This window comes from Rana temporaria, chromosome 2, assembly GCF_905171775.1.
Source record: "Rana temporaria chromosome 2, aRanTem1.1, whole genome shotgun sequence".
NCBI classification, from domain to species: Eukaryota; Metazoa; Chordata; class Amphibia; order Anura; family Ranidae; genus Rana; species Rana temporaria.
In genome coordinates, this window is record NC_053490.1 from 217,638,355 (window position 1) to 217,662,064 (window position 23,710).

Sequence of the window (23,710 nt, forward strand, 5' to 3'; positions counted from 1 at the left end):
AACGGTATAGTTTAACCACTTTGAAGACTTTTGGCTTGGGAGATAAAACCCTAAAAATACCTTTTAAAATGTTTCTAGGGCTAATCTCTTAAGCCCTACTCCTCTACCCCTGCCACTTCTCTTATCGTCAATTTCCAGCTGTCAAAATGACAGCCAGTAGTTGCTATGTATCACGTTGCAGGAGTGGTAGTCAGAATGCAGTATAAAATGACCCTCGCAGATGGCCCTTCCAAATACAGCCTACCTATAAGAATGAATGGGGCAGTAGTGTGTCCACACTGAGGAGCCAGCAGGGACATTTACTGTACAAAGACATGTTCTTCAACCCACATATAGCTGAATGCACTGTGATGCACACCTTGCTTGACATACGTATTGCATTTATGCTTGCCAAGCAAAGTAAATCAATGTATTAGCTGATGAGACTAATGCACACTGGTATTGTTGGGTAATAGTATATCAAAGTATTCAAAAGATATACTGAGCCTCATGTTTGCCCAATTTGTTTCTTTGCATTAAAAAAAAAATCTGACTGTTGTAAAACGCTGTTGTAAAGCAAACGGTTGGTGCTATATAAATCCTGAATAATAATAATCTGATTTTGCGGTCAGGCAGTTCAGACTAAAGCTGGATACACACTATACAACTTATTATTTTTTGATTTCCTTCAACCATGAACGTGTTTGGGTTTGACCTCATATTATGTTTTTGGAAAATTGTATCGTGTGTATCTAGCTTAAATTCCTCTTGGACACTTTTAAAGATTGCAACAAATGTGACTGTGAAAAGTTTGTGCACTTATATACATTCTTTAGCATGTGTAATGCAATGTTTTTAATCCCATAATGCTACTACTTTGGGGAGGAAATTGACTTTATTGTATAGCATTGGTTCCCTGTCTGTTGGGTCAGTATTACTGTATGCCCAATGATTCTGTATTCTGATCTATTGTTAAAAACAACACAAAAAAACAAGTAATATTTTTCAGAACTGGGTACATTGTATTTGTGCGGGTTCTTATCTTAGTTACAGTTGTAGTCATTAGAAAGGTATAGCTTTGCAAATGTACGTAGCAATGAAAATAGATATTATATTTGATATACAAAAGTGTATTTGCACACTTTCTTGATGCTGCTTCTATTCTAATGAATGAGACAGTCTACAAGGTTTCATGCACACTGGGCTTAAAACGCCATTTTTTTTCACAGAAAGATATGCTCATATTGAGCATTTGTGTACAGGTGTTTAGGAGCACTTTGCATTTTTCTTTATGCTAGAAAACTGCTTTCAAAAACACAAGACACAAGGGTCTTTTTTCTTCTGCCTCAAAACGCTGAGCTTAAAATATGCCTCTAAACCTCCTAATGTGCATAGACACATAGTATAACATTAACTGCGTCTACAGGCAAAACACTAAACTCCTAAAGAAGCAGCGTTTTTTTTAAGCCACTGTGCATGGACTGATTGGTTTGCTTAGAAATCATGTTTTTGAAGCATAGGGCAGTCTTAAACTTTATTTCTATTTAAAGGGATCTTGAAGCAAGAGCACAAAAAGAGTTTTTTCGGGCCTTGTTCAAACTGCCAAGAAAAGAGAAGCTATATGATGTTGTGGAGTGTTCGCTTTGGACTCCCTTTAGCCGATGCCATACCCCAGGCAGGATATATGCTTCTGACAGCTACCTCTGCTTTGCCAGCAAAGAAGATGGATTATGTAATGTTATTATTCCTTTGAAGGAGGTAAGTGTTGAATAAAGCAAAACCCAATAGACAATCAGGTCGTGATGTGGAAATGTTGCCCAGAGACCTAGGCATCATTCAGACTTGTATGCTCAAAGCGTGTCCACTCGCTAACCGTGCATGAGCACAGGAGTCCCACATGTGTGGCATTTGACAGATAGTCATAGTCAAGTTAAAATCAGTATTTTTTGCTAGAACATTACTTGGAACCCCCAAACATTATATATATATTTTTTTTAGCAGAGACCCTAGAGAATTACATGGAGATCGTTACAATACTTTGTCATACCGTATTTGTGCAGAAGTCTTGCAAAAACAAGTTTTTGGGATTTTTTTTTTATTAAAAATGAAAATACTGTGAAGTTAGCCCAATTTTTTTGTATAATGTGAAAGATGATGTTACGCCGAGTAAATAGATACCCAAGTGTCATGCTTTAAAATTGCGCACGCTCATGGAATGGAGACTAACTTCGATGCTTAAAATTCTCCATACGAGGCTTTAAATATTTTTAGAGTTACAGAGGAGGTCTTCTGCTAAAATGATTGCTCTCACTCCAACAATCGTGGTAATACCTCATGTGTGGTTTGAACACTGTTTACATATGTGGTGTGACTTGCATATGAATTCGCTTCTGCGCGCAAGGGACAGGGCGCTTTAAAAAAATAAATAAATAATCTGATTTATTTTCCTTTTTTATTTTTACACTTTCCCTTTTTTAAAAAAAAATGTTTTTGATCACTTTTATTATGATTAACCACTTCAATACAGGGCTTTTGTACCCACCTCAATACCGGGCCTATTCCTACATGTACAAATCATCATTCTTTTGCTAGAAAATTATATATATTTTTTTAGCAGACACCCTAGGGAATAAAATGCCGGTCATTGTAACTTTTTATCTTGCACAGTATTTGCGTAATCATTTTTCAAGCGCCTTTTTTTTTGGAAAAAAATAGATTTTTAATACAGCTTACCTGTAAAATCTTTTTCTTGGAGTACATCACGGGACACAGAGCGGCATATTCATTACTATATGGGTTATATGGAGTACCTTCAGGTGATGGACACTGGCAATCTCAAACAGGAAATGCCCCTCCCTATATAACCCCCTCCCATAGGAGGAGTACCTCAGTTTTGTAGCAAGCAGTATGCCTCCCAAAATGGTCCCCAAAAGAGGGGTGGGAGCTCTGTGTCCCGTGATGTACTCCAAGAAAAAGATTTTACAGGTAAGCTGTATTAAAAATCTCTTTTTCTTTATCGTACATCACGGGACACAGAGCGGCATATTCATTACTATATGGGATGTCCCAAAGCAATGCTTACAATGAGGGGAGGGAGAACATCTCCAAGACAAAAGGATTTAATTTAGAGATACACTCAAATCATAATAAATCCAATTTAGTTGAGAAAAATAATTTTAAATTTAACTCAAAAAAAGGGGAGCCCCCGGAATCCGAGGGTCTCAAACTGCAGCCTGCAGTACTGCCTGCCCAAAGGCTGTATCAGTATTCCTTCTTACGTCCAACTGGTAGAATTTTGTAAACGTGTGGACAGAAGACCAGGTTGCCGCCTTGCAAACTTGAGCCATAGAGATCTGGTGGTGTGCTGCCCAGGAGGCGCCCATGGCCCTAGTAGAATGAGCCTTTAATGATAACGGAGGAGGCAACCCTTTCAAGCCGTAGGCCTGAGTGATTAACTGTTTAATCCACTTTGAGATGGTGGATTTTGCAGCTGCCTGCCCCTTCTTGGGCCCATCCGGTAAAATGAACAACACATCTGTTTTCCGGATCTTCTCTGTAGCTTTAAGATAGGCCTTCATGGCCCTGACAATATCCAAGGTATGCAGCAACCCTTCCTTTCTGGAAGTAGGTTTAGGAAAGAAGGATGGTAATACTAAATCCTGGTTTAGATGAAAACTGGATATAACCTTTGGTAGGAAGGAAGGATGAGGGCGGAGAACGACCTTGTCCTTATGTAAAATAAGATATGGTTCCTTACAGGATAAGGCGGCCAGTTCCGATACTCTTCTGGCGGAAACTATGGCGACCAAAAATACTAACTTCCTTGTCAGTAGAACCAAAGGAATTTCAGCCAACGGCTCAAAAGGTTGTTTCTGTAAACTTGACAGAACAAGATTTAAATCCCACGGACAAAGCGGGGATTTAACTGGAGGATTAATACGTAAGACCCCTTGAAGGAAGGTCTTAACCAGCGAGTGGGTGGCCAGCGGCCGCTGAAACCACACTGACAAAGCTGAAATCTGTCCCTTGATTGTGCTTAATGCCAGTCCTTTATCCACTCCGAGCTGGAGAAAACGTAATACTCTATCGATGGTAAACTTGCGAGAAAGCCATCGCTTGGACTCACACCAGCCTACATAGGCCTTCCAGACCCTGTAATAAATCACCCTAGAGACCGGTTTCCTGGCTCTGATTAGGGTAGAGATTACTTTCTGAGACAGACCTCTACCCCTGAGAATCAGGGATTCAGCTTCCAGGCCGTCAAATTTAGATGCCGTAAGGCAGGGTGGAGGATCGGACCTTGCGATAGCAGGTCTGGCCGTAGAGGAAGAGTCCAAGGGTCTCCCACTACCATCTTTAGGATTAGTGAATACCATGCCCTTCTGGGCCATGCTGGAGCTACCAGGATGACTGGTATGTGCTCCACCCTGATCCTGCGCAGCAGGCGGGGTAGTAACTGGAGCGGGGGAAAAGCATAAAGAAGTTTGAACTGATGCCAAGGGCAAACCAGCGCATCGGTTCCGCAGGCCATCGGATCCCTTGAGCGGGATATGAACCTGTCTAGCTTCTTGTTGAGTCTCGATGCCATGACATCCACGTCCGGCACTCCCCATCTTTGGCAGAGTGCTTGAAAGATTTGTGGATGTAGAGACCATTCCCCCGGCAACAGAGTCTGGCGACTTAAGAAGTCCGCCTGAAGGTTGTCCACTCCTGGAATGAATATTGCCGATATGCAGGGCACATGAGCCTCTGCCCATAGGAGAATCAAGCTCACCTCTCTCTGAGCGGCTTGACTCTTGGTTCCCCCTTGGTGATTTATGTATGCCACGGCCGTGGCATTGTCTGATTGAATTCTCACCGGGAACCCCTGCAATTTGGACGTCCAAGCCCTGAGGGCTAGTCGAGCAGCTCTGAGCTCCAAGATGTTGATGGGCAACTGCCTCTCTGGCTTTGCCCAAGTACCCTGGCGAGTGCAACCATCCAAAATTGCTCCCCAGCCCGTCAGGCTGGCGTCTGTGGTTACTATCTTCCAAGCCACTGGGCTGAAAGACTTCCCCTTCACTAGATTCTGAGGGTCTAACCACCAACACAGACTTTGTCGGACTCTTGATGAGAGCGGCAAAGGGATATCCAAGGCCTGTGGCCTCCTGCTCCATGCTGACAGGATGGCTGCCTGCAGGATGCGAGTGTGGCTCTGGGCGTACGGTACCGCCTCGAATGTGGCCACCATCTTGCCTAGTAACCGCATACATAGGCGAATAGTTGGTTCCTTTTTGCTTAGAACCAATAGGATTAATTCCTTGATGGCTTTGACCTTCCTCAGAGGTAGAAACACTCTTTGTTGTTCTGTGTCTAACCTCATGCCGAGATATTCCAACTGCTTTGTGGGCTGGAATGCTGACTTTTCTCGATTTAGGACCCAGCCGAACCTCTCGAGGTATTGGACAGTGAGGGCCACTGCTCGTTCCAAGCCAGGAGACGAGTGATCTATGACTAGGAGGTCGTCCAGGTATGCTAGGATCGTGACCCCTTGGATCCTTAGCTTGGCTAGGATTGGGGCTAGGACCTTCGTGAACACCCGGGGGGCCGTAGCCAACCCAAAGGGAAGCGCCACGAACTGGAAATGACGCGAAGCCATCATAAAGCGTAGATATCTTTGATGTGGCTGATAAATTGGAACATGAAGGTAGGCATCCTTTATGCCTATGGAAGCCATGAAGTCGTCCTTCTGGAGTGTGGCAGCTGCTGACCGCACGGATTCCATCCGAAATGAGCGGACCTTTAGGTATGCATTTACCATCTTTAAGTCCAAAATTGGCCTGACATCTCCATTGGACTTTGGGACGATGAATAGGTTGGAGTAGAAACCCAGCCCTTGTTCTAGGACTGGTACCTCTATTATTACTTCCTGGGAGAGTAGATGATTTAATGCCGTCATTAATGCGGCTCCCCTCTCCGGATCGTTTGGAATCCTTGACTCCTGGAAATGAGGAGGAGGAAACCTTAGGAAGTCTAATTTGTAGCCCGTGGCCACGGAAGACCGTACCCACTTGTCGGGAATGCTGGCTTCCCAAACCTCTGAAAAGAGACGCAGCCTTCCCCCCACCTTCGTGGGTGGGGGCGCCCCTTCATAAGGTCGGCTTGGGGGCTGGTTTTGCTGGTTTGCGAAACCACTGCCTCTTGCCTCTAGCAGCCTGTCCCTGCGATCTGCTATTGAAGTTAAAGTTTGATCTTGCAGGAGGCCGTCGATACTGTTTGGCATTAGAGGGCCCCTGCCCAGGGGAGTGCTGTCGTTTAAACGCAGGCCCCTGAAACCTCTTTTTGGTTGGCAAAAGAGTACTTTTGCCGCTTGAAATGGTCTGAATGTATTTATCCAGGTCTTCTCCGAAGAGTCGTCCTCCATGGAAGGGGAACCCTACCAGGAGCTTCTTGCATGGGGGCTCGGCCTCCCAGCTCTTTAACCATAAGAGTCTTCTCATATGGATAAGGGATAACGATAAACGTGACGCTTGCTGGATAGAATCCTTAATCGCATCTACCGTAAAGCGTATGGCCCTAGGGACATCCGAAAATTCTTCTGCCTGCTGGGCAGGAATAAGTTTAAGCATCTGCTTAGTTTGATCCGATAATGCTTGTGCAACCCCAATCGCAGCCACAGCTGGCTGCACTACTGCCCCTGCAGTAGTGAAGGAGTTTTTAAGTAGTGCTTCCAAGCGTTTATCAACCGGATCCTTGAACACCTGTATGTTTTCTACAGGGCATGTTAAAGACTTGTTAACACATGAGATGGCTGCGTTCACCGAAGGGGTTGCCCATCTTTTGGAAAATTTATCCTCCATAGGATACAAGGCAGAAAATCTTTTAGGTGGTAAAAAGATTTTATCTGGCTTGATCCAATCTTGGAACAGAACTTCCTCTAGCAGAGGATGGATCAGAAAAACTGCGTTGTTTTGAGGCGGCTTTAGAGAGCCCAAAGCTGAAACAGTCGATACTTGGAGATCTGGTACTGGCAAGTTGAAAGCACTATGGACCAAGTCCGTTAAGGCTTGAACCCACCAGCTCTCCCTTTGGGAGACTGCCCCAGACTCCCCTGTATCCGGATCCTCGATCCCCGAACCTGCTTGGTCCTTGTCCAAGAGGTCTTCCAATTCCCCTGCGGAAAGGACCTCCTCCTCAGAGGGTCCACGCTCGGGCGACGGAGATCTATTCCGTTTTCTGCCCCGCAGAGCCATGGTTATCATCTTTTCCATTCTTTTTTCCATCTCCTTTAAAGAGGTGGATAATACCTCGTCCGTGACCATCCTAGGGTTGGACTGACCCGAGCCAGCTCCAGCCCCAGATCCCGATGGCCCCAAGGCTCCCTCTCGGGAAAGCAGCGGCATAATTTTTTCCGAGACCTCAGACTCTCTGGGGGAATCCCCACCTCTTGTACCCTCTGACCCGGATGCCATGGTACAATACCGAGGTACGCCCGCTAACTTATCGGTGTTTGGAACTATAAACAATTATTGCCCAAAACCCGTTTGGGGGATAAACCAAAAAAATGCCTTCTCTCCCTTTGATGGATTTTTTCTTTTTTTTTTTTTTTTTTAAACCCAAGAAAGAAAAAACATTCTGTCCCCCTTAGTAGTATTGCCAAAAAACTGCTGAGATAAAAAAGAACAGCCCTTTTCTAGGCTTCAAAACAGTCTTATGAAGACTGTAATATCTTTTTTGGCCACTGTGTGTCCTCGGCGCCCCGTGCTGCCGCTCTGGTCTCTTCCTCCTCAGTTCCAGCATAAACTGAGCTGATGGAACGAAAGGAAGGGCCGCCCCTTCCTTAAACCAACTGACCCGCCCTTCCCCCCTCAGCAAACGGCGCGAAATTGCGCTCAAAACACGGGGACGCGCGCGCGCCCGCCGACGGGGGGGGGGGGGGTTGGGGTCGAAGGGAGCCCACGAGGAGGCCAGCGTTTGCCTGTCATCCAGGCTAGGAGGAGGACCAATGCAGCATCGCCTGGAGGCTTGCAGGTAAGCACAGCTCTCTTTAACACACACACACAGCCACTCAATGCTTTTCAATACTACCAGGGAGGTCACCTCTTATGGGGAAATAATACATAAAGCCATCCTATCATTAAGATATGTGACTTATTTTGCCAGATGCAGCGCATAACTTTAGGCATATCCCCTGTGACCCCCCAGAAAAAACCTGCTAAGAACCAAGTTCCGCAAGTTTCCTCTCACTTACCTGCTCCATGCCGCAGGACTTTGCCAAGCAAGAGGCCCAATCTTCCCCCATCTCCGTGGGGCTGTCTAGACCTTCAGGCCCTGGGTTCCTATGAAGGATCCACTGTCCTGGGCCCATATAGCACTCTGGCAACAGAAACATTAGGCCCCCAAAGGTTTCTAAGTTCTGGGCCCAGGGTCCAGCTCTCTAAAAAGAAAAGCATTATGGGCTATACCCCAAGGGTTTGGGGTCCGGTTACTGACCACTTTAGCGCTGAGGCCTTTGGACAGAACCGGTTAGCTCACCTAATCCCAAGGATGCGGAGGCAAGCTAAACCATGACCAACACCTAAGACACTGGCGTAAAAACTGAGGTACTCCTCCTATGGGAGGGGGTTATATAGGGAGGGGCATTTCCTGTTTGAGATTGCCAGTGTCCATCACCTGAAGGTACTCCATATAACCCATATAGTAATGAATATGCCGCTCTGTGTCCCGTGATGTACGATAAAGAAAAGTGGTTTCATGAATTAAAAAATAACAAAACAGTAAAGTTAGCCCAATTTTTTTGTAAAATATGAAAGATGATGTTCGCCGAGTAAATAGATACCTTTAAAATTGCACACACTTATGGAATGGCGCCAAAACTTCGGTACTTAAAAATCTCCATAGGCGACCCTTTGAACATTTTTACAAGTTACCAGTTTAGAGTTGGAGGTCTAGTGCTAGAATTGTTGCTGGCACTCTAACGCACGTGGCAAAACCTCACATATGTGGTTTGAACGGTGTTTACAACATGTGGGTGGGACTTACATGTGCGTTCGCTTCTGAGAGCGAGCTACCGGGGACAGGGGCGTTTTAAAAAATATATATATAATATTTTTTAGTTTTACACTTTTTTTTTATTTATTATTTATTTTTTTATCACTTTTATTCCTATTACAATGAATGTAAACATCCCTTGTAATAGGAATGGTGTGTGACAGGTCCTCTTTATGGAGAGATGCGGGGTCAATAAGAAACTGCCGCTATGACCGTTCTTATCGTGCACAAAATCGCCGGCACGAAAGAATGATATCTGAATGATGCCTCTAGCTGCAGGCATCATTCAGATATCCCCCCACAAAGCTCAGGACGTCATATGACATCCACCCAGGATGGGAGATCCCATCTGTGGACGTCATATTACAATGGGCCGGTAATGAAGTGGTTAAAAGGAACATGAACATCCCTTGTAATAGAAATAAGCAGGATAGGGCCTCTTTAAAGCAGAGGTTCACCCAAAAAAACAACTACCTCCCAGCACAAGCAGAACACTATCACCAAGTTAAACAGCCCCTTAAAAAAAAAATGTATAGTGTAAATACTGTAGATTTTTGTTTTTGGCTGGCACTTCCGGGGTTTCCCTCCCGCGGAAGTAGGCGTTCCTACTTTTTTTCCCCGGTGCCGCAATGTTAGCTGGGAGTTTGGCGTGTCATGTTTCTAGCAGACAATGCAGAACGCCGTTCTATTGAGCTGGTTCTGCTATCAGATCGTTTCCGGGATGGTCTGAGCAGGCGCAATTGAATCAGATGGAAATCCCTGAGTATGAACAGTTAGCTGGAGATGCCGCTCGTCGCTCATTGGTTAGACACGTCGCTCATTTGTTAGACACACCGCTCGCTTGTTCTATACAGCCGACGCTTCCAGGAAACGATTGCTTGTGGGCTTCACAATGCCCGCAAGCAAAATGGAAACTGTCAGGAACCGGTTTTAAAAGTTCTTATTTGCCATCAAAACGGACAGGGGATATTTAAAGACACCGAACAAGTGAGTTTAACTTTGTATTGTGAAACCCTATTGAATGCATCAGAAAACAAAAAAAGAATCGCCGCAGAACCTCCGCTTTAAGGAGAGATCTGGGGTCAAAAAGACCTCAGATCTCTCATTTACATTTAAAAGCAAAAACATTTGTCCCTTTTAAGGCCTTTGGGCGGAAGTGACGTTGGAGGTCGCTCTGCTCCTCCAGGAGCATAGAGTTGAGTGGGCGGGCAAATATGCCACTCTTATGTCAGCTTGCCTGCTGTATAAAATACTGGGGCTATGGAAGCTAGCTGCTACCAAGATTCATGTTTTTTTCCATGAATACATGTCTGTCCAGAGAACAATGTGTCTTTTCTGTCTGCTGTCTCGTTCCTCTATCTGCATGAGTCGCTTCTGATAAGTTTTCCTGACACCAAGAGGTTTAATCTCTGTGTATCACCTGAGGCCAGTTTTCTTACTGAGTATTTGGAAGGGTTTACAACCACCTTAAAGGGGTTGTAAATATTGGTGTTTTTTCACCTTAATGCATCCTGCAGTGTCCCGAGCCCCCGTCTTACTTACCTGAGCCCTGAATTTCCAAGGGTGCGATCCCGAGTCGTTCTCTCCATGGCCGATCAGCTTCTCATTGGATAGATTGATAGCAGCACAGCTATTGGCTTCCACTGCTGTCAATCAAAACCAATGACACAGGAGCGTGCCCGCAAGGTAACCCTCTTGGGTGAGAGCTTCCCAGAGGGGGGTTAGCTCTTGCGGGGAGGAATTGAGACAGCCGCCGTGGGACCACAGAAGAGGAGGTTGACATGTTTGTTATTTAAAAAAAAAAACTTAGTATCACATTAATCAATGGTTCGTAGTACATAGGGTTTATTCAACTCCCTTAAAAATGTATCTCTTTTCCTTCAGAGACTCCCTGCAATGTTTTAAGGTGCATGTCAGGACAAGGGAGCTCATTCACTCTGGAGATTCCCTAGGTTGGTCCAATACTTGCAAGAAGTACTTTAAATCATTAATCGTGGATTTAACGTTCACTGTTCTCCCAAAGATGGCTATTCTTGGAATATTGGAATTTCCCTTGGATGATCCTCATGTAGAATTAGCAGTACCTTAGCCAGGAAAACAGCATCCCAACTTCCCTCAACCCACTTTTAGATAGACCAAGTAAATTCCATCTTGCACTTTCAAAGAGGTGGATACTAAAAATTTAAGAAAATATGGCGTTGTTGACACTGTTTGTAACTACTGTTTTTATGAGAGCTAATTTCTTAAGGCCTCATGCACACTGGACGTTTTTACAGCTGCTGTTTTTGGCTTCAGACATTTTTTTTTTTTTTTTACAGACGGTAAACTCTCCAGAATGGGACATTCACTTCTTGGTGCATATGGTTTAAATAACAGGAAATTATTTACCTGCTGTAAATGTTTGTTTTATAAGTTATTGTGACATTCACTGCAGGTGAATCTTCTGGTGCAAGTTTTTTTAATATACAATGAATGATTCACCACCATTGAACGTTTAACCCCCTTGGCGGTATTCCAGAGTCTGACTCGGGGTTACTTTTTTTTTGCTGCAATCGGTAACCCCGAGTCAGACTCGGGATCGCCTCGCAGAATCCACAGGCTTGGTTTACTTACCTTGTCCCTGGATCCAGCGATGCCACCGCGCTGTGTGAGCGAGCGGGTGCTCGCTCGATTCACACAGTGCCTCTGTGTGCCGCTGATCTCTGTTCCCTGCGACGTTACGACGCACAGGGGCGGAGAACGGCGCCAAATTCAAAAAGGTTAACAAACACCTTACATACAGAATACTGTAATCTTATAGAGTACAGTACTGTATGTAAAAAATACACACCCCCCTTGTCCCTAGTGGTCTGCCCAGTGCCCTATATGTTCTTTTATATAATAAAAACTGTTCTTTCTGCCTGCAAACTATAGATTGTCCATAGCAACCAAAAGTGTCCCTTTATGTCAAAAATGGTTTTAGAGCAGCTAGAAAACAGCGATAATAAATTATAATCACTTGCAGAATTGTGCGATAGCGATTTGTGGGGAAATTCATCATATAAAAAAAAATTAATGACCGCGACAATTCTGCAACTGAGCAAATTTCAGTGATTTTGAGTTGATTACATTATTGAATAATTTTTATTATAATTATATTATTATTTGTTATAATTATTTCCTATATTATAATTTATGATTTTGTTTTTAAAAAAATGTCATACCCGGTATGCCTACTAGACTCTTGTTTGGTCAGATTTAAGTGAGTTATTCCTAAAAATTACAGGCCTACAGTATAAAACGCCAAATTTCCTTGCAAATAATGGTACCGCTTTCAGCACCTAAAATCTGAAATAATCATACCGCTAGGGAGGTTAATGAATATCATGGCAACTGTTGTGTGTGTGTGTGTGTGTATATATATATATATATATACAGTATATGCCTCTTGGTGTTCCTGTGCATATTTGTGTGTGTGTGTGTGTGTGTGTGTGTGTGTGTGTGTGTGTGTATGCATGTATATATAGTATATCACCAAAGATTTTGCTTATGATTTGTTGAAGTGCAAGAAATCCAATATCCTGCTGTATTACTTCCTATGTTATCTGAATACCATTTACTTATTCTAGGTAGTGAGCGTGGAGAAGATGGAGGACACCAGCCTTCTGCCTAATCCCATTATTATCAGCATAAGGCAACAGATGGCTTTCCAGTTTATTGAGCTGAAAGACCGTGAGAGTCTGGTTAATGGTTTACTCCTCAGGCTTGAACAGGTCAACTCCAACACAGTGTCCACGAAAAACAGAGATATGGTACAGTTTATCAATAGTGTATGCTACTGCATAAAAAAATGTCAATCTTGTTTTCCAGCCATAGCAGGAGAGAAGCCCAGACTGTATGTGTTATATGTCCACATCATGGCAAATCATGTACACCTAAACAGAATATGTATTCTTGGACTTTGTGGACATATAGAAGAGAAACCAGTTCGATAAAAACAAGCTTATTATGTACCATTAAAAATCTATTACCCTTAAAAAAAAAAAAATCTATTACACCACAATAAAAATGACTCTCCACATAGGGTTCACAACATGCAAAGATTCTGATTACAGTTCACATGTGGACTTGACACGTTTCAGGAATCCTTCTTTAGAAGTTATGAGACAGAATCAGTACACTTGAACCCATGCCTAATTTTAATAGAGTAATATCAGCCAGTAGGGTAGACTGGAATTTGTTGCTTGTGTATGTTGCCCATAGAGGTGCAAATGAGTAAGCCAAGGTGAAGCCACTGCATCTCTGATTTATCAAAGAAGAAAGATTTCAGGTGTTATCAGTGCCTTGGATTTTCTTCCTTTTTAACACCCGATTTTACAAATGTTCTTCACTAGGTGTGAAAATACTGGTTTCAGGTGTTAAACCAAACCCGTACTTTGACCAGGCAACGAAAAGCATATGTTTTTTTTTAATCTCTACTCCTGATCAGCACATACTAACCTTTCCTTGCCTCTTCTGCTAATCCATTCAGCTGCTGGGAGCAAAAATGATAACCAGTATTTCCAGGTTTGGAGAAATTAAATCTACTCTCCTTCCTTGCATGTTAGCTCTGATGCTTGATACTTGGTCTAGCATCGTCAAATGGGTGTGGCGAGTACTTTGACCCCTTGAAGCTTAACCATAAGTCCCTTTTCCAACTGCTGAATGGAGCAGCAGGGCAGTGAAGGAAAGTGGAGTATGAACTCCTTGGGGGGTATATTAAAGCGAACTTGTACGAATTATTACATAGCACAACATCACTCACTGACCACACATAGAATGTACTTCTAGTTTTTCAGTTTTGCCAGGTTGCAACACTCTTAGAGAAAAGGAGTCACCGCTCCAGGTGGATCTTGTGAGCAATTAGGGACCTCTCAGGAAACCAAGGTGCTGGCAATGCACAAGGCAAATGAAGAAGATTCGGGAGAAAATGGACAGCCGCACTCCAGATGAACTTCGGAAAGTTGTCTTTATTCAATAAAAGTAGGCATACACAGCAAGACACAGCCACAGAAAGGGACAGCCGACATGTTTCACACTATCACTAATGTAGTGCGAAACATGTCGGCTGTCCCTTTCTGTGGCTGTGTCTTGCTGTGTATGCCTACTTTTATTGAATAAAGACAACTTTCCGAAGTTCATCTGGAGTGCGGCTGTCCATTTTCTCCAGAATCTTCTTCATTTGCAACACTCTTAGGCCCCGTACACACGACCGGTTTTCTCGGCAGAATTCAGCAAGAAACTCGATGGGAGACGTATTCTGCCGAGAAAACCGGTCGTGTGTACACTTTTCGCCGAGAAACCCGTTGAGAAACTCGTCGAGCCAAAAAGAGAGCATGTTCTCTATTTCCTCGTTTGGCAATGGGAACATTTGGCTCGACGAGTTTTCTGACAGCCGAACAAGGAACTCGACGAGCAAAACGATGTGTTTTGCCCAGTCGAGTTTCTCGGTCGTGTGTACGGGGCCTTACTTGTCTTATCTACAATTGTTAAGTTCTAGTGCAGACTTCTCCAAAAGTAGTGGGTGTACCCTAGTTAATGATACTTAATGATACTGCCTGCAAAATGTATATATAATGCACTGTACACCAACTGGTGATTCAGGAATTACATTTGTGTGACCCGCTGCAAATGCCAAATCCTGTCATGGTTTTCAAACATTGCACCGTGGCCGAAAATGGCAATTGCAGCAGTGCACTTAAACTGCTGTGTATCTAAAGTGGTTCTTTCCCTTCCTTCCAAATTGGTGCTAGTGTGTATCTGTGTTTGGGTGTTGATTAGGGTCTGTTGGCCCCAACCACCTAGACATACTTCAATTGAAAAATCCAAGAGTGGAAAATTGTCAGCCGTAGATCACTGCACTCACTGTTCGGGTATTCAGACAGCCATTGGCACTGTGGCTGTCCAAATTTAATGTTTTTGTTGCAGATTTCTCTATCCATGCTGTTTAGGGGAGAAATCCGCAAGTGTATGGCTAGGATTAGAATGTTAGTTTTCCTTAGGGACTGATGTGCATGAGTAGAACACTGTAGAAAATCTGTAAATTCTATAAATGAGATAGGTAGATAAATAGATTAATAACAATTAGAAATGTTGCTCTGATGTATCTGTAAGCCTCTGGTTATGTTAAAGTAATGTATGATGAGAAGAAAAGAAAATATATGTGCTTGCACTTCATTTTCTCTCTAGAAAAACTGTCAGTTTTGTTCTGTTTACTGTGTAACAAGAGTACACACACACATTTCTAGGCCGTTGAACACCGTTTATTAGTCTGGCTGCTTCTTCTTTGTCTGACGCACATTGGCATTTACTGTTTCCATGAACACAACGATGATAGGCTTTTATTTGTTTTTGTTTTCCGGTAGCTATTTTTTTTACCATTTTTGCTTGTGTGAAAGCCTAAATGTGGCTAGAATATAAGCATTATTGCATGATTACTGTATGTTTTATTTTTAGGCCTCTTACATTTATTAGTTATTTGTGCTCATGCACACTAGGTTTAAAAAATAAAATTTTTACAGGTGTTTGGCAATCTTCTTTCAGCCTGTAAATGCACCTCTATGTTAGCTTATTTTTCCATACACAAATAGACATCTACAGGCAAAAAAAAAAACACCGGGAGAGGAGATGAAGAGCAGAAAAAAAACGTGTCTAAACGTGCCTAAATGCGTCTAGCATTTGGGGGTTATTGCATTCCAATAGCCAGAGTAAATTAATATTCCGGCCAATGGAATCCAGTAACACTCAAACACTTGATATTAATATGCGATTTTAGGCATTAGGTTTTTTTAAAATGGCATTTCTCACCTCACCTTCCAGGATGGCAACACATGAGATGATAGGCTCCTCCCTACAGGAAACGCAATCAAATCACAGCTGTTTATAAGGCTCCACCTTACCACATGGTCCTCAGTATTAATTGTGTTTCTCCCACAGCAAAATGTTTTTTTTCTCTGACCAGAAGACTAAAAAGAGTCAGATGGTACCCCTGTGAGCCAGGTTTAGGAATGCCGGTGAGGGCTGCACTAACCTGCTGCCTCAGAGCTTCTCAGAGGTCACCCCAAAAATGGCATTTGTGCAGGCGGTCTGGGCATTTTCAATCCCCCGCTGTTGCACGCTGCTCAGCAGCTCGTGTCTCCTCCTAAATACCAAGGGGAGGGCACTAAAACTGTCACAGCAGGAAGAGGGTGGAGCGACCCAGGAAATGGGTTTGAAGCGTGGAGGAGACGACGGACTTAGAGCAGGGTTTTTTCAACCAGGGTTTCATGGGTTCCTCCCTAGGTTGCTAGGGCTTCCTTGAGCAATAAGCAAGTTCTGCCTCTCAGATAAGTTCCCATTGAGGCAATTGATCTTTTTAGCCATCTCTAAGGGGGTAATTCTTTAATGACCAAGTGTAAGGAGCATTCTTCCCACTGATCATCACACTGATACAAATGATTAGATACAGTCATTTTTAAATGTTATTTTAAGGGTTCCTATGTGTTGAAATGTTTGAGAACAGCTGTATGTTCCTCTGTAACATTTTTTGTAAGATCAAATATGTCTTTCTAACCAGGTTTTCAGTACGGAAGGCTTTGGCAACATGAACATTATGGTAAACTCAAACTTGGAAAGTGGAAATGAGAAGGAGAAGTTGTCAACAAATGGAGAAGCTTTTATGACTACTTTTCATCAGACAGGAACTGAGAGCCCCAACACTGAACTGGTACTGTACTACTACTTCACAATACCCTTTTGTGATGAAAGTAGGAACTGGTCTGAAGCAGAATATGATTGTCTAGATTTATTGAGTTTGTCCTTTCATGTACTACGTATTATAGATTGTTTTAAATATGAAACAATAGGAAATTCTAGTGTTTAGTATTCTATACAATGTAGCCTACTGTTTATATGTGTTTACAGCTGTTTTCACAATGTTGGGCATTTAAACCTCCCTTTTGGTGTGTTCCCAAAGTTGCTTTGGGGACTGCAATACTATTAATTTTAAAGTGATATTAAAGGTATTTTTATAAAAATAACAAACATGTCATTCTTACCTCCTCTGTGCAATTGGTTTTGCACAGAGCAGCCCCGGTCCTCCTCTTCTCGGGGCCCCTGCCTGCTGAGTGCCCCCAGAGCAAGCAGCTTACTATGGGAGCACCCAGATAGGCACACTCCAGAGCTGCTACACTGCATGTTCATTCTCAGGCAGAGCTGTTACTCAGCCCCCCCTTTCCCCTTTGGCTCACAGCCAATGAGGATGGCGAATCCATGGATCGCGATGGGGCTCAGGGTAAGCATTATAGGGGATGGGGGGGGGCTCCTGCACAGAGAAGGTTTTTTACCTTCATGCATAGAATGCATGACGGTAAAAAAAACCTTGAGCCTTTAGAACTACTTTATTGGTCTGGTGTCGTCTTGTACCAAAAGCTGAAGTTTGGTGATTATGTTTTTTGTTTTGTTTTTTAAACGCCAACAGGAATGTTACTTGCCATGAATGAAGTGTCTCCTGTGTCCTGGTGGTTTATTGCTCTAGGTCGAAATCTGAAGTCTTTTGGATACTCTCACAGTACGAGTGGCTTCAGCTGCCCACAATGAAAAGCGCTCTGTGAATGGAGGAGGCGGACCTTTCATTCATGCACCCGTTCTCCATTCAAAGAATGCTTTAAAAAACAAATCTCTAAACTTTAGTTTTTTAATAATGAATGTATAAAAACTTACCTCCTGTGATTCATGGAAGTCTCTACTCATATATTTGTATTTATTAACATGAGTTACATGGCAGTCTTAATAAATCAACACTTATAACAGTCTCTGGATGAATAAATGTTACCCCACAAGGCCAGAACTTGATTTGCATCCCTTAAAATGTATGCCTGGGCAAAATTAAAAATAAAAATAAAAACCACTTACAAAAAAACAGTACCTGGTAATCCTGCTATTAATTTATTAAACTTCTAACTTCCAATAGTAAGCAGACAAACCTGCCTCTGCTGTGTCAAAACCCCAGTTAGTGCTATTACACCTGCCCAGTTCTATACTGCCCCTTACCATAACATAAGTAGGAGGTGTTCTATAGTCCAGCAGGATAGATCTTAGGCAAGGCTGATAACACTGCTTGTGATTCCAGAGCAGCAGAGACAAAGTGCACAGGAAGTTAGGAGCTTACTGGATTTCCAGCAGATATCTTTTTCTGTACTTGCAGCATTTTTAAAGGGCTAAAACATGTGTGTGTATATATTTGTAGATATACTGAAAAAGTTTTGCCTCTACATTTATTTTAAGATCTGCAAAGAGGGGGTCTTATTAAAACAAACCCTGTGAGGCACCCTTGAAAAAGAAGTGGAAAGAAAAGAACATATTTTAATTTCTTCTGTTTTTGTGAATCCTGTTCCAGTTTGCTGGCTATCAAATGCCACTTATTCACTACACACATTTTTAGATCGATACTTTTCAATTGAATTGTTGTACAGTACAAAAAAAAAGTTACCACGTGGTTTGCTATTTTTGATCGATGGAAGTATTTACCGCATATAGAATTTCTTCGTTTTACAATGCTTTCAATACCTATATGGTACTTTGCTAATTTGAAGCAGGGCTCAAATCTTTGTGGCAGCAGATTGCAGGTTTCCGGATTGACATGAAGCAAATGATTTGTTTTTCTAACATTCTGAAGCAGTGGTGGTAAAAGCTGGATAAACTAATTTCCCCGGCATAGCGGATGATTGGTGGGCGTTGTTTGTTGTCTGTGGGTCAGGAATGTTTTATTGTGCACAATGCACATCATCCTACACTCGCTGAAACAAAAGATCAGGCTGTGTACGTCAGTAAATGCATTTCATTGTTTTTCCATTTGTCAGATGGACAATTGCATCCACCTTGGCCTGATTTTACTTTGTCAAGGCATGGAAGTATGCTTGATATTTCAGCCATCTTCTAACATAGAGTAGTCTCCTTTCTTTTCCTGCATGTCTGCAGTAGTATAGGGCAAAATCACCAGTGCCATCACTACAGTACATCCATACAAATATGACCGTGCTTTATTTGAATGTTGTTTCTTTAAATTAGCAAACTTGATCCACCTGGACATCAATAACTGCTCTGAGGGTCCTGCTGCTGCTAATGAAGATGTTGAGGGGACCTCACTGCTGTCTCACAGAAGTTTTTAATTTTTAATTTTATTTTATTGTAACCTAAGTTTTTAGTCACCTTAAAGCGAAAATGCATTCTAAAAGGGAAGTTCTGCTTTAACGCCTTCTTTCCCTTCCTCTCCTTTTTTCTTTTTGGGTGGGTGGGGAGATGGGAGGGAATGGGTAAATAATTTTAGCTGATACCTGCTCCCACTTCTCCTTTGACCGCCTAGGACAGTGGTCAATAACCCTGTCCTCAGGGCCCACAAACAGGCCAGGTTTGCAAGATAACTGAAATCCATCATAGGTGATATAATTTGCTGCTCAGTGATTGTTATATTCTAGTCTGCATCTCCCCAAGGTAATACATAAAACCTGGCCTGTTAGTGGGCCCTGAGGACAGGGTTGATAACCACTGGTCTAGGAGATTGGAATGGAAGTTTTGCCACAGCCCCCACCTGCAACCTTCTGGTAAACGTCACAGGAGGTTGCGGGCCCATTCACAAAGTGCAGTGCAGCTTGTGCATGCACAGTGGGAAGCTGGCTGTGAAGCATTTACATTTTGTTTTCGGAGTCTGGAAAGTATTGCACCAGCAATCAGCAGATCGCTGGTGCCATGCAGGTCTCTTGTAGACCTGTCAGTGTATCTGTGTGCCCTTACATCCCGTACGGGCAAGCAGATACACTGACAGGAAGAATCGGTTAAAGCTGTGGTAATTCATTGAGAACTAGTAGTTTGTTCACACACAGAGATGTGTGAATTATTGGCGCGGCCCTGTGATTTCAGTGGCAACAAGTACAGGGAGCTTCTTCCAATCCTGCTGTCACAGAGCGTGGGGATCAGACATCTTTAATGTACTTAAAGAATATGTCAATCCAACATTTCATATGCCTGATATGGGGCTGCTGTACCATTTACTTGTATGAGAAAGTATCATGTTCTATTTGTAATGCTTCATTTGCGTGAAATCCCTGGTGTTCCTAACAATCTCTCTGCTTTCCTATTGAAAACTGACCACGCTAGGCATACAATATTTCCTAGCTGTGCTGGGAACTCTGCCTTTTTACCTCTAGTGATTGCACTCGTGTTTCAACCCCCCCCCCCTCTAAATCCATTTACTGAGAGGATCAGTGTACTTTCTCCACCCCCAGCTCTCTGAGCTTCTTTATGCAGCTGAGAACAGAGGGTATGTGATCTATTATAAAAAAGCAAAAGAGGGCATTCTGTGATCTGACTTCCTGTAAAAGGGTGGCTACTTTCATTCTCCATAGTCTCACTGAATGTATAACTAGGGAAAACAAGAGGTTTGGGAGCTCATGGAGGATGTTACAAGGTGGGCAGAAAGACACAGAAATGGTTCCATGTAAAAATAGATTACATTAGGTAGTTGATGTGTGGATTAGTTTTGGATATTAAGGATATTGTTTAGTGTTACTTTTCATGCTTACTTTAAAGCGGTGGTTCACCCACACTAACAACATTTTAGCATTAAATTAGGCATAGTAGCGCGAGCTACAGTATGCCTGTATTGATTTCTTTAGCCCGGTACTCACTGTTTAATCCTATATAGAAGATTCCGACTCCCCGCGGGGAATGGGCGTTCCTATCAAGAGGGAGGATGATTGACGGCCGGCTATGTCACGCTCCCCGAAGATAGCCGGAACAGGTCTCGGCTCTTCACGGCGCTATACGGCGCCTGCGCACAGACTATGTGCAGGCGCCGTGAAGCGCCAAGTCCTATTTCGGCTATTTCCGGAGAAGCGTGACATGCCATAGCCGGCTGTCAATCATCCTCCCTCTTGATAGGAACGCCCATTCCCCGCGGGGAGTCGGAATCTTCTATATAGGATTGCACAGTGAGTACCGGGCTAAAAAAATCAATACAGGCATACTGTAGCTCGCGCTACTATGCCTAATTTAATGCTATTAAAAAAAAAAATGTTTTATTAGGTTGAACCACCGCTTTAAGGCTAAATCGAAATTGACATGTGACACCACTAAAAAAGCAGTTTTTTTAAATTAGTTTTTACCAGTTGATTCTCCTGGTATTATTACACTTCCTTTAACAGACCAAGCTGTCTGGCAAAAACGAAATATAGAGGATTGAGAAAAAACATTTAACACTGACAAGGGGATGCTTACAATAGTCAGCTTTTATTCATTTTTTTAATACCTTTATCCAAAAAGGAAAATCATTGCTGTAACTGCTTAAAAGTATTAACTGGAGTTAGCCTTTAAATTGATGGTTACTTGCGTGAAGTCCATCTAACACTGCCCTTTTCAGACAGTGCTGCTGTCTGAAGAGGTATCTGTCGCGCCTCCATTAATAGAGGTGCCACTTTAAGTCAGAAATTGTGCTACTGGCCAGGTCACCAGGTGAAAATAAAAAATCAGAAAACGAATGCAGCCATGGCAGCCAAGAATTTGCAAGTTGCAATACAGTTGTGCTCATAAGTTTACATACACTGGCAGAATTTATGATTTCTTGGCCATTTTTCAGAGAATATGAATGATGAGACTTTTCTTTCCCTGATAGTGTTTGGCTGAAGCCATTTATCATCGAACAACTGTGTTTACTCTTTAAATCATAATCACAACAGAAACTACCCAAATGACCCTAATCAAAAGTTTACATACCCTGGTTATTTTAGCCTGATAACATGCACACAAGTTGACACAAAGGGGTTTGAATGGCTATTAAAGGTAACCACCCTCACCTGTGATCTGTTTGTTTGTAAATTAGTGTGTGTATATAAAAGGTCAATGAGTTTCTGGACTCCTGACAGACCTCTGCATCTTTCATCCAGTGCTGCACTGACGTTTCTGGATTCTGAGTAATGTGGAAAGCAAAAGAATTGTCAAAGGATCTGTGGGAAAAGGTAGTTGAACAGTATAAAACAGGAAAGGGATATAAAAAGAAGTGGAAAATTAGGGGTTTTGTTTAATCCAAACCACGGTCCGAAAGACCAACTAAAATTTCAGCCACAACTGCCAGGAAATTGTTTGGGATGCAAAGAAAAACCCACAAATAACTTCAGGTGAAATACAAGACTCTCTGAAAACATGTTGTGTTGCTGTTTCAAGATGCACAATAAGGAGGCACTTGAAGAAAGTTGAGCTGCATTGTCGAGTTGCCAGAAGAAAGCCATTACTACGCAAATGCCACAAAATATTCCACTTACAATACACCAAACGGCACAGAGACGAGCCTCAAACCTTCTGGCACAAAGTCATTTGGAGTGATGAGACCAAAATTTAGCTTTTTGCCCATAAACATAAACGCTACATTTGGAGAGTAGTCAACAAGGCCTATGATGAAAGGTACACCATTTCTAATGTGAAACATGGAGGTGGATTGCTGATGTTTTGGGGATGTGTGAGCTACTAAGGCACAGAAAATTTGGTCAAAATTGATGGCAAGATGAATGCAGTATGTTATTAAAAAATACTTGAGAAACATTTGCATTCATCAGCCAGGAAGCTGTGCATGGGACATACTTGGACATTTCAACAAGACAATGATCCAAAACACAAGGCCAAGTTGACCTGTCATTGGTTACAGCAGAATAAAGTGAAGGTTCTGGAGTGGCCATCTCAACTCCTGACCTCAATGTCATTAAACCACTCTGGGGAGATCTAAAATGTGCAGTTCATGCAAGACAGCCCAAGAATCTACAGGAACTGGAGGCTTTTTGCCAAGAGGAATGGGCAACTTTACCATCTGAGAAGATAAAGAACCTCATCCACAAATACCACAAAAGACTTCAAGCTGTTATTGATGTTAAAGGGGGCAATACACGGTATTAAGAACTGGGGTATGTAAACACTTGATCAGGGTCATTTGGGCAGTTTCTGCTTTCATGATTTAAAAAGAGTAAACGGTTGATTTGATAATAAATGGCTTTAGCCAAACATTAACCATGAGTGAAAGAAAAGTTTTTGTGTTATCATTCATATTCTCTGGAAATATGCGCCTTCATTTATTTGTTATTGCATTGAATTTAGATATCTGTATATTGGCCAGTAGACGGTAGGTAATCTCTTAGCTGTTGAGATATTAACCACAACTTGACTTGTATTGTTAGGCGCCTTTCACACTGTTTTGCCACAGATAAAAGCATGTTTATGTTTTGCTGGAATTCAGGCACAGTGGTCAGCTGCATTTGTACAGTGCTTTTAGCTGCGGTTGCGTTTAGCCGCGGCATGATATTGAACGGGGATCCGACTTGGATCCCTGCCAATACCAAGCACTGTGTCTGGTATGAATCTTGAGGGGCAACGGGGCATGCGGCCTGGCACGGTTAAGGAGGGGGGGGTTCTCGCTCGTCCCCACCCCCTTTCCTGACCGGCCGGGCTGCTGCTCGGATACAGGTCTGATATGGAATTTGGGGGAACCCCACGCCGTTTTTTTGGCATACAGTGTTCCCCTTAAAATCCATAGCAGACTCAAGGGCCTGGTATGCTCCTGTAGGGGGAACCCATGCCGTTTTTTTAATTTGAAATTTGGCGTGGAGTTCCCCCTCAAGATTCATACCAAACGCAGCTGACACAGTGCACTGCGATTACCTACGGT

General features: G+C 42.8%; 1 protein-coding gene across 4 annotated transcripts in view; it reads left to right on the forward strand.

The window, feature by feature from the left end:
* TBC1D8 (TBC1 domain family member 8) overlaps positions 1–23,710 on the forward strand; it is a 149,558-nt gene that overhangs the window by 74,236 nt on the left and 51,612 nt on the right. For all 4 annotated transcript variants that reach the window (XM_040336436.1, XM_040336434.1, XM_040336437.1 and 1 more), the window contains 3 exons: positions 1,530–1,737; positions 12,618–12,800; positions 16,583–16,732. In XM_040336436.1, coding sequence (XP_040192370.1) covers positions 1,530–1,737; positions 12,618–12,800; positions 16,583–16,732 — 541 coding nt within the window. The remainder of the gene's footprint in view (positions 1–1,529; positions 1,738–12,617; positions 12,801–16,582; positions 16,733–23,710) is intronic.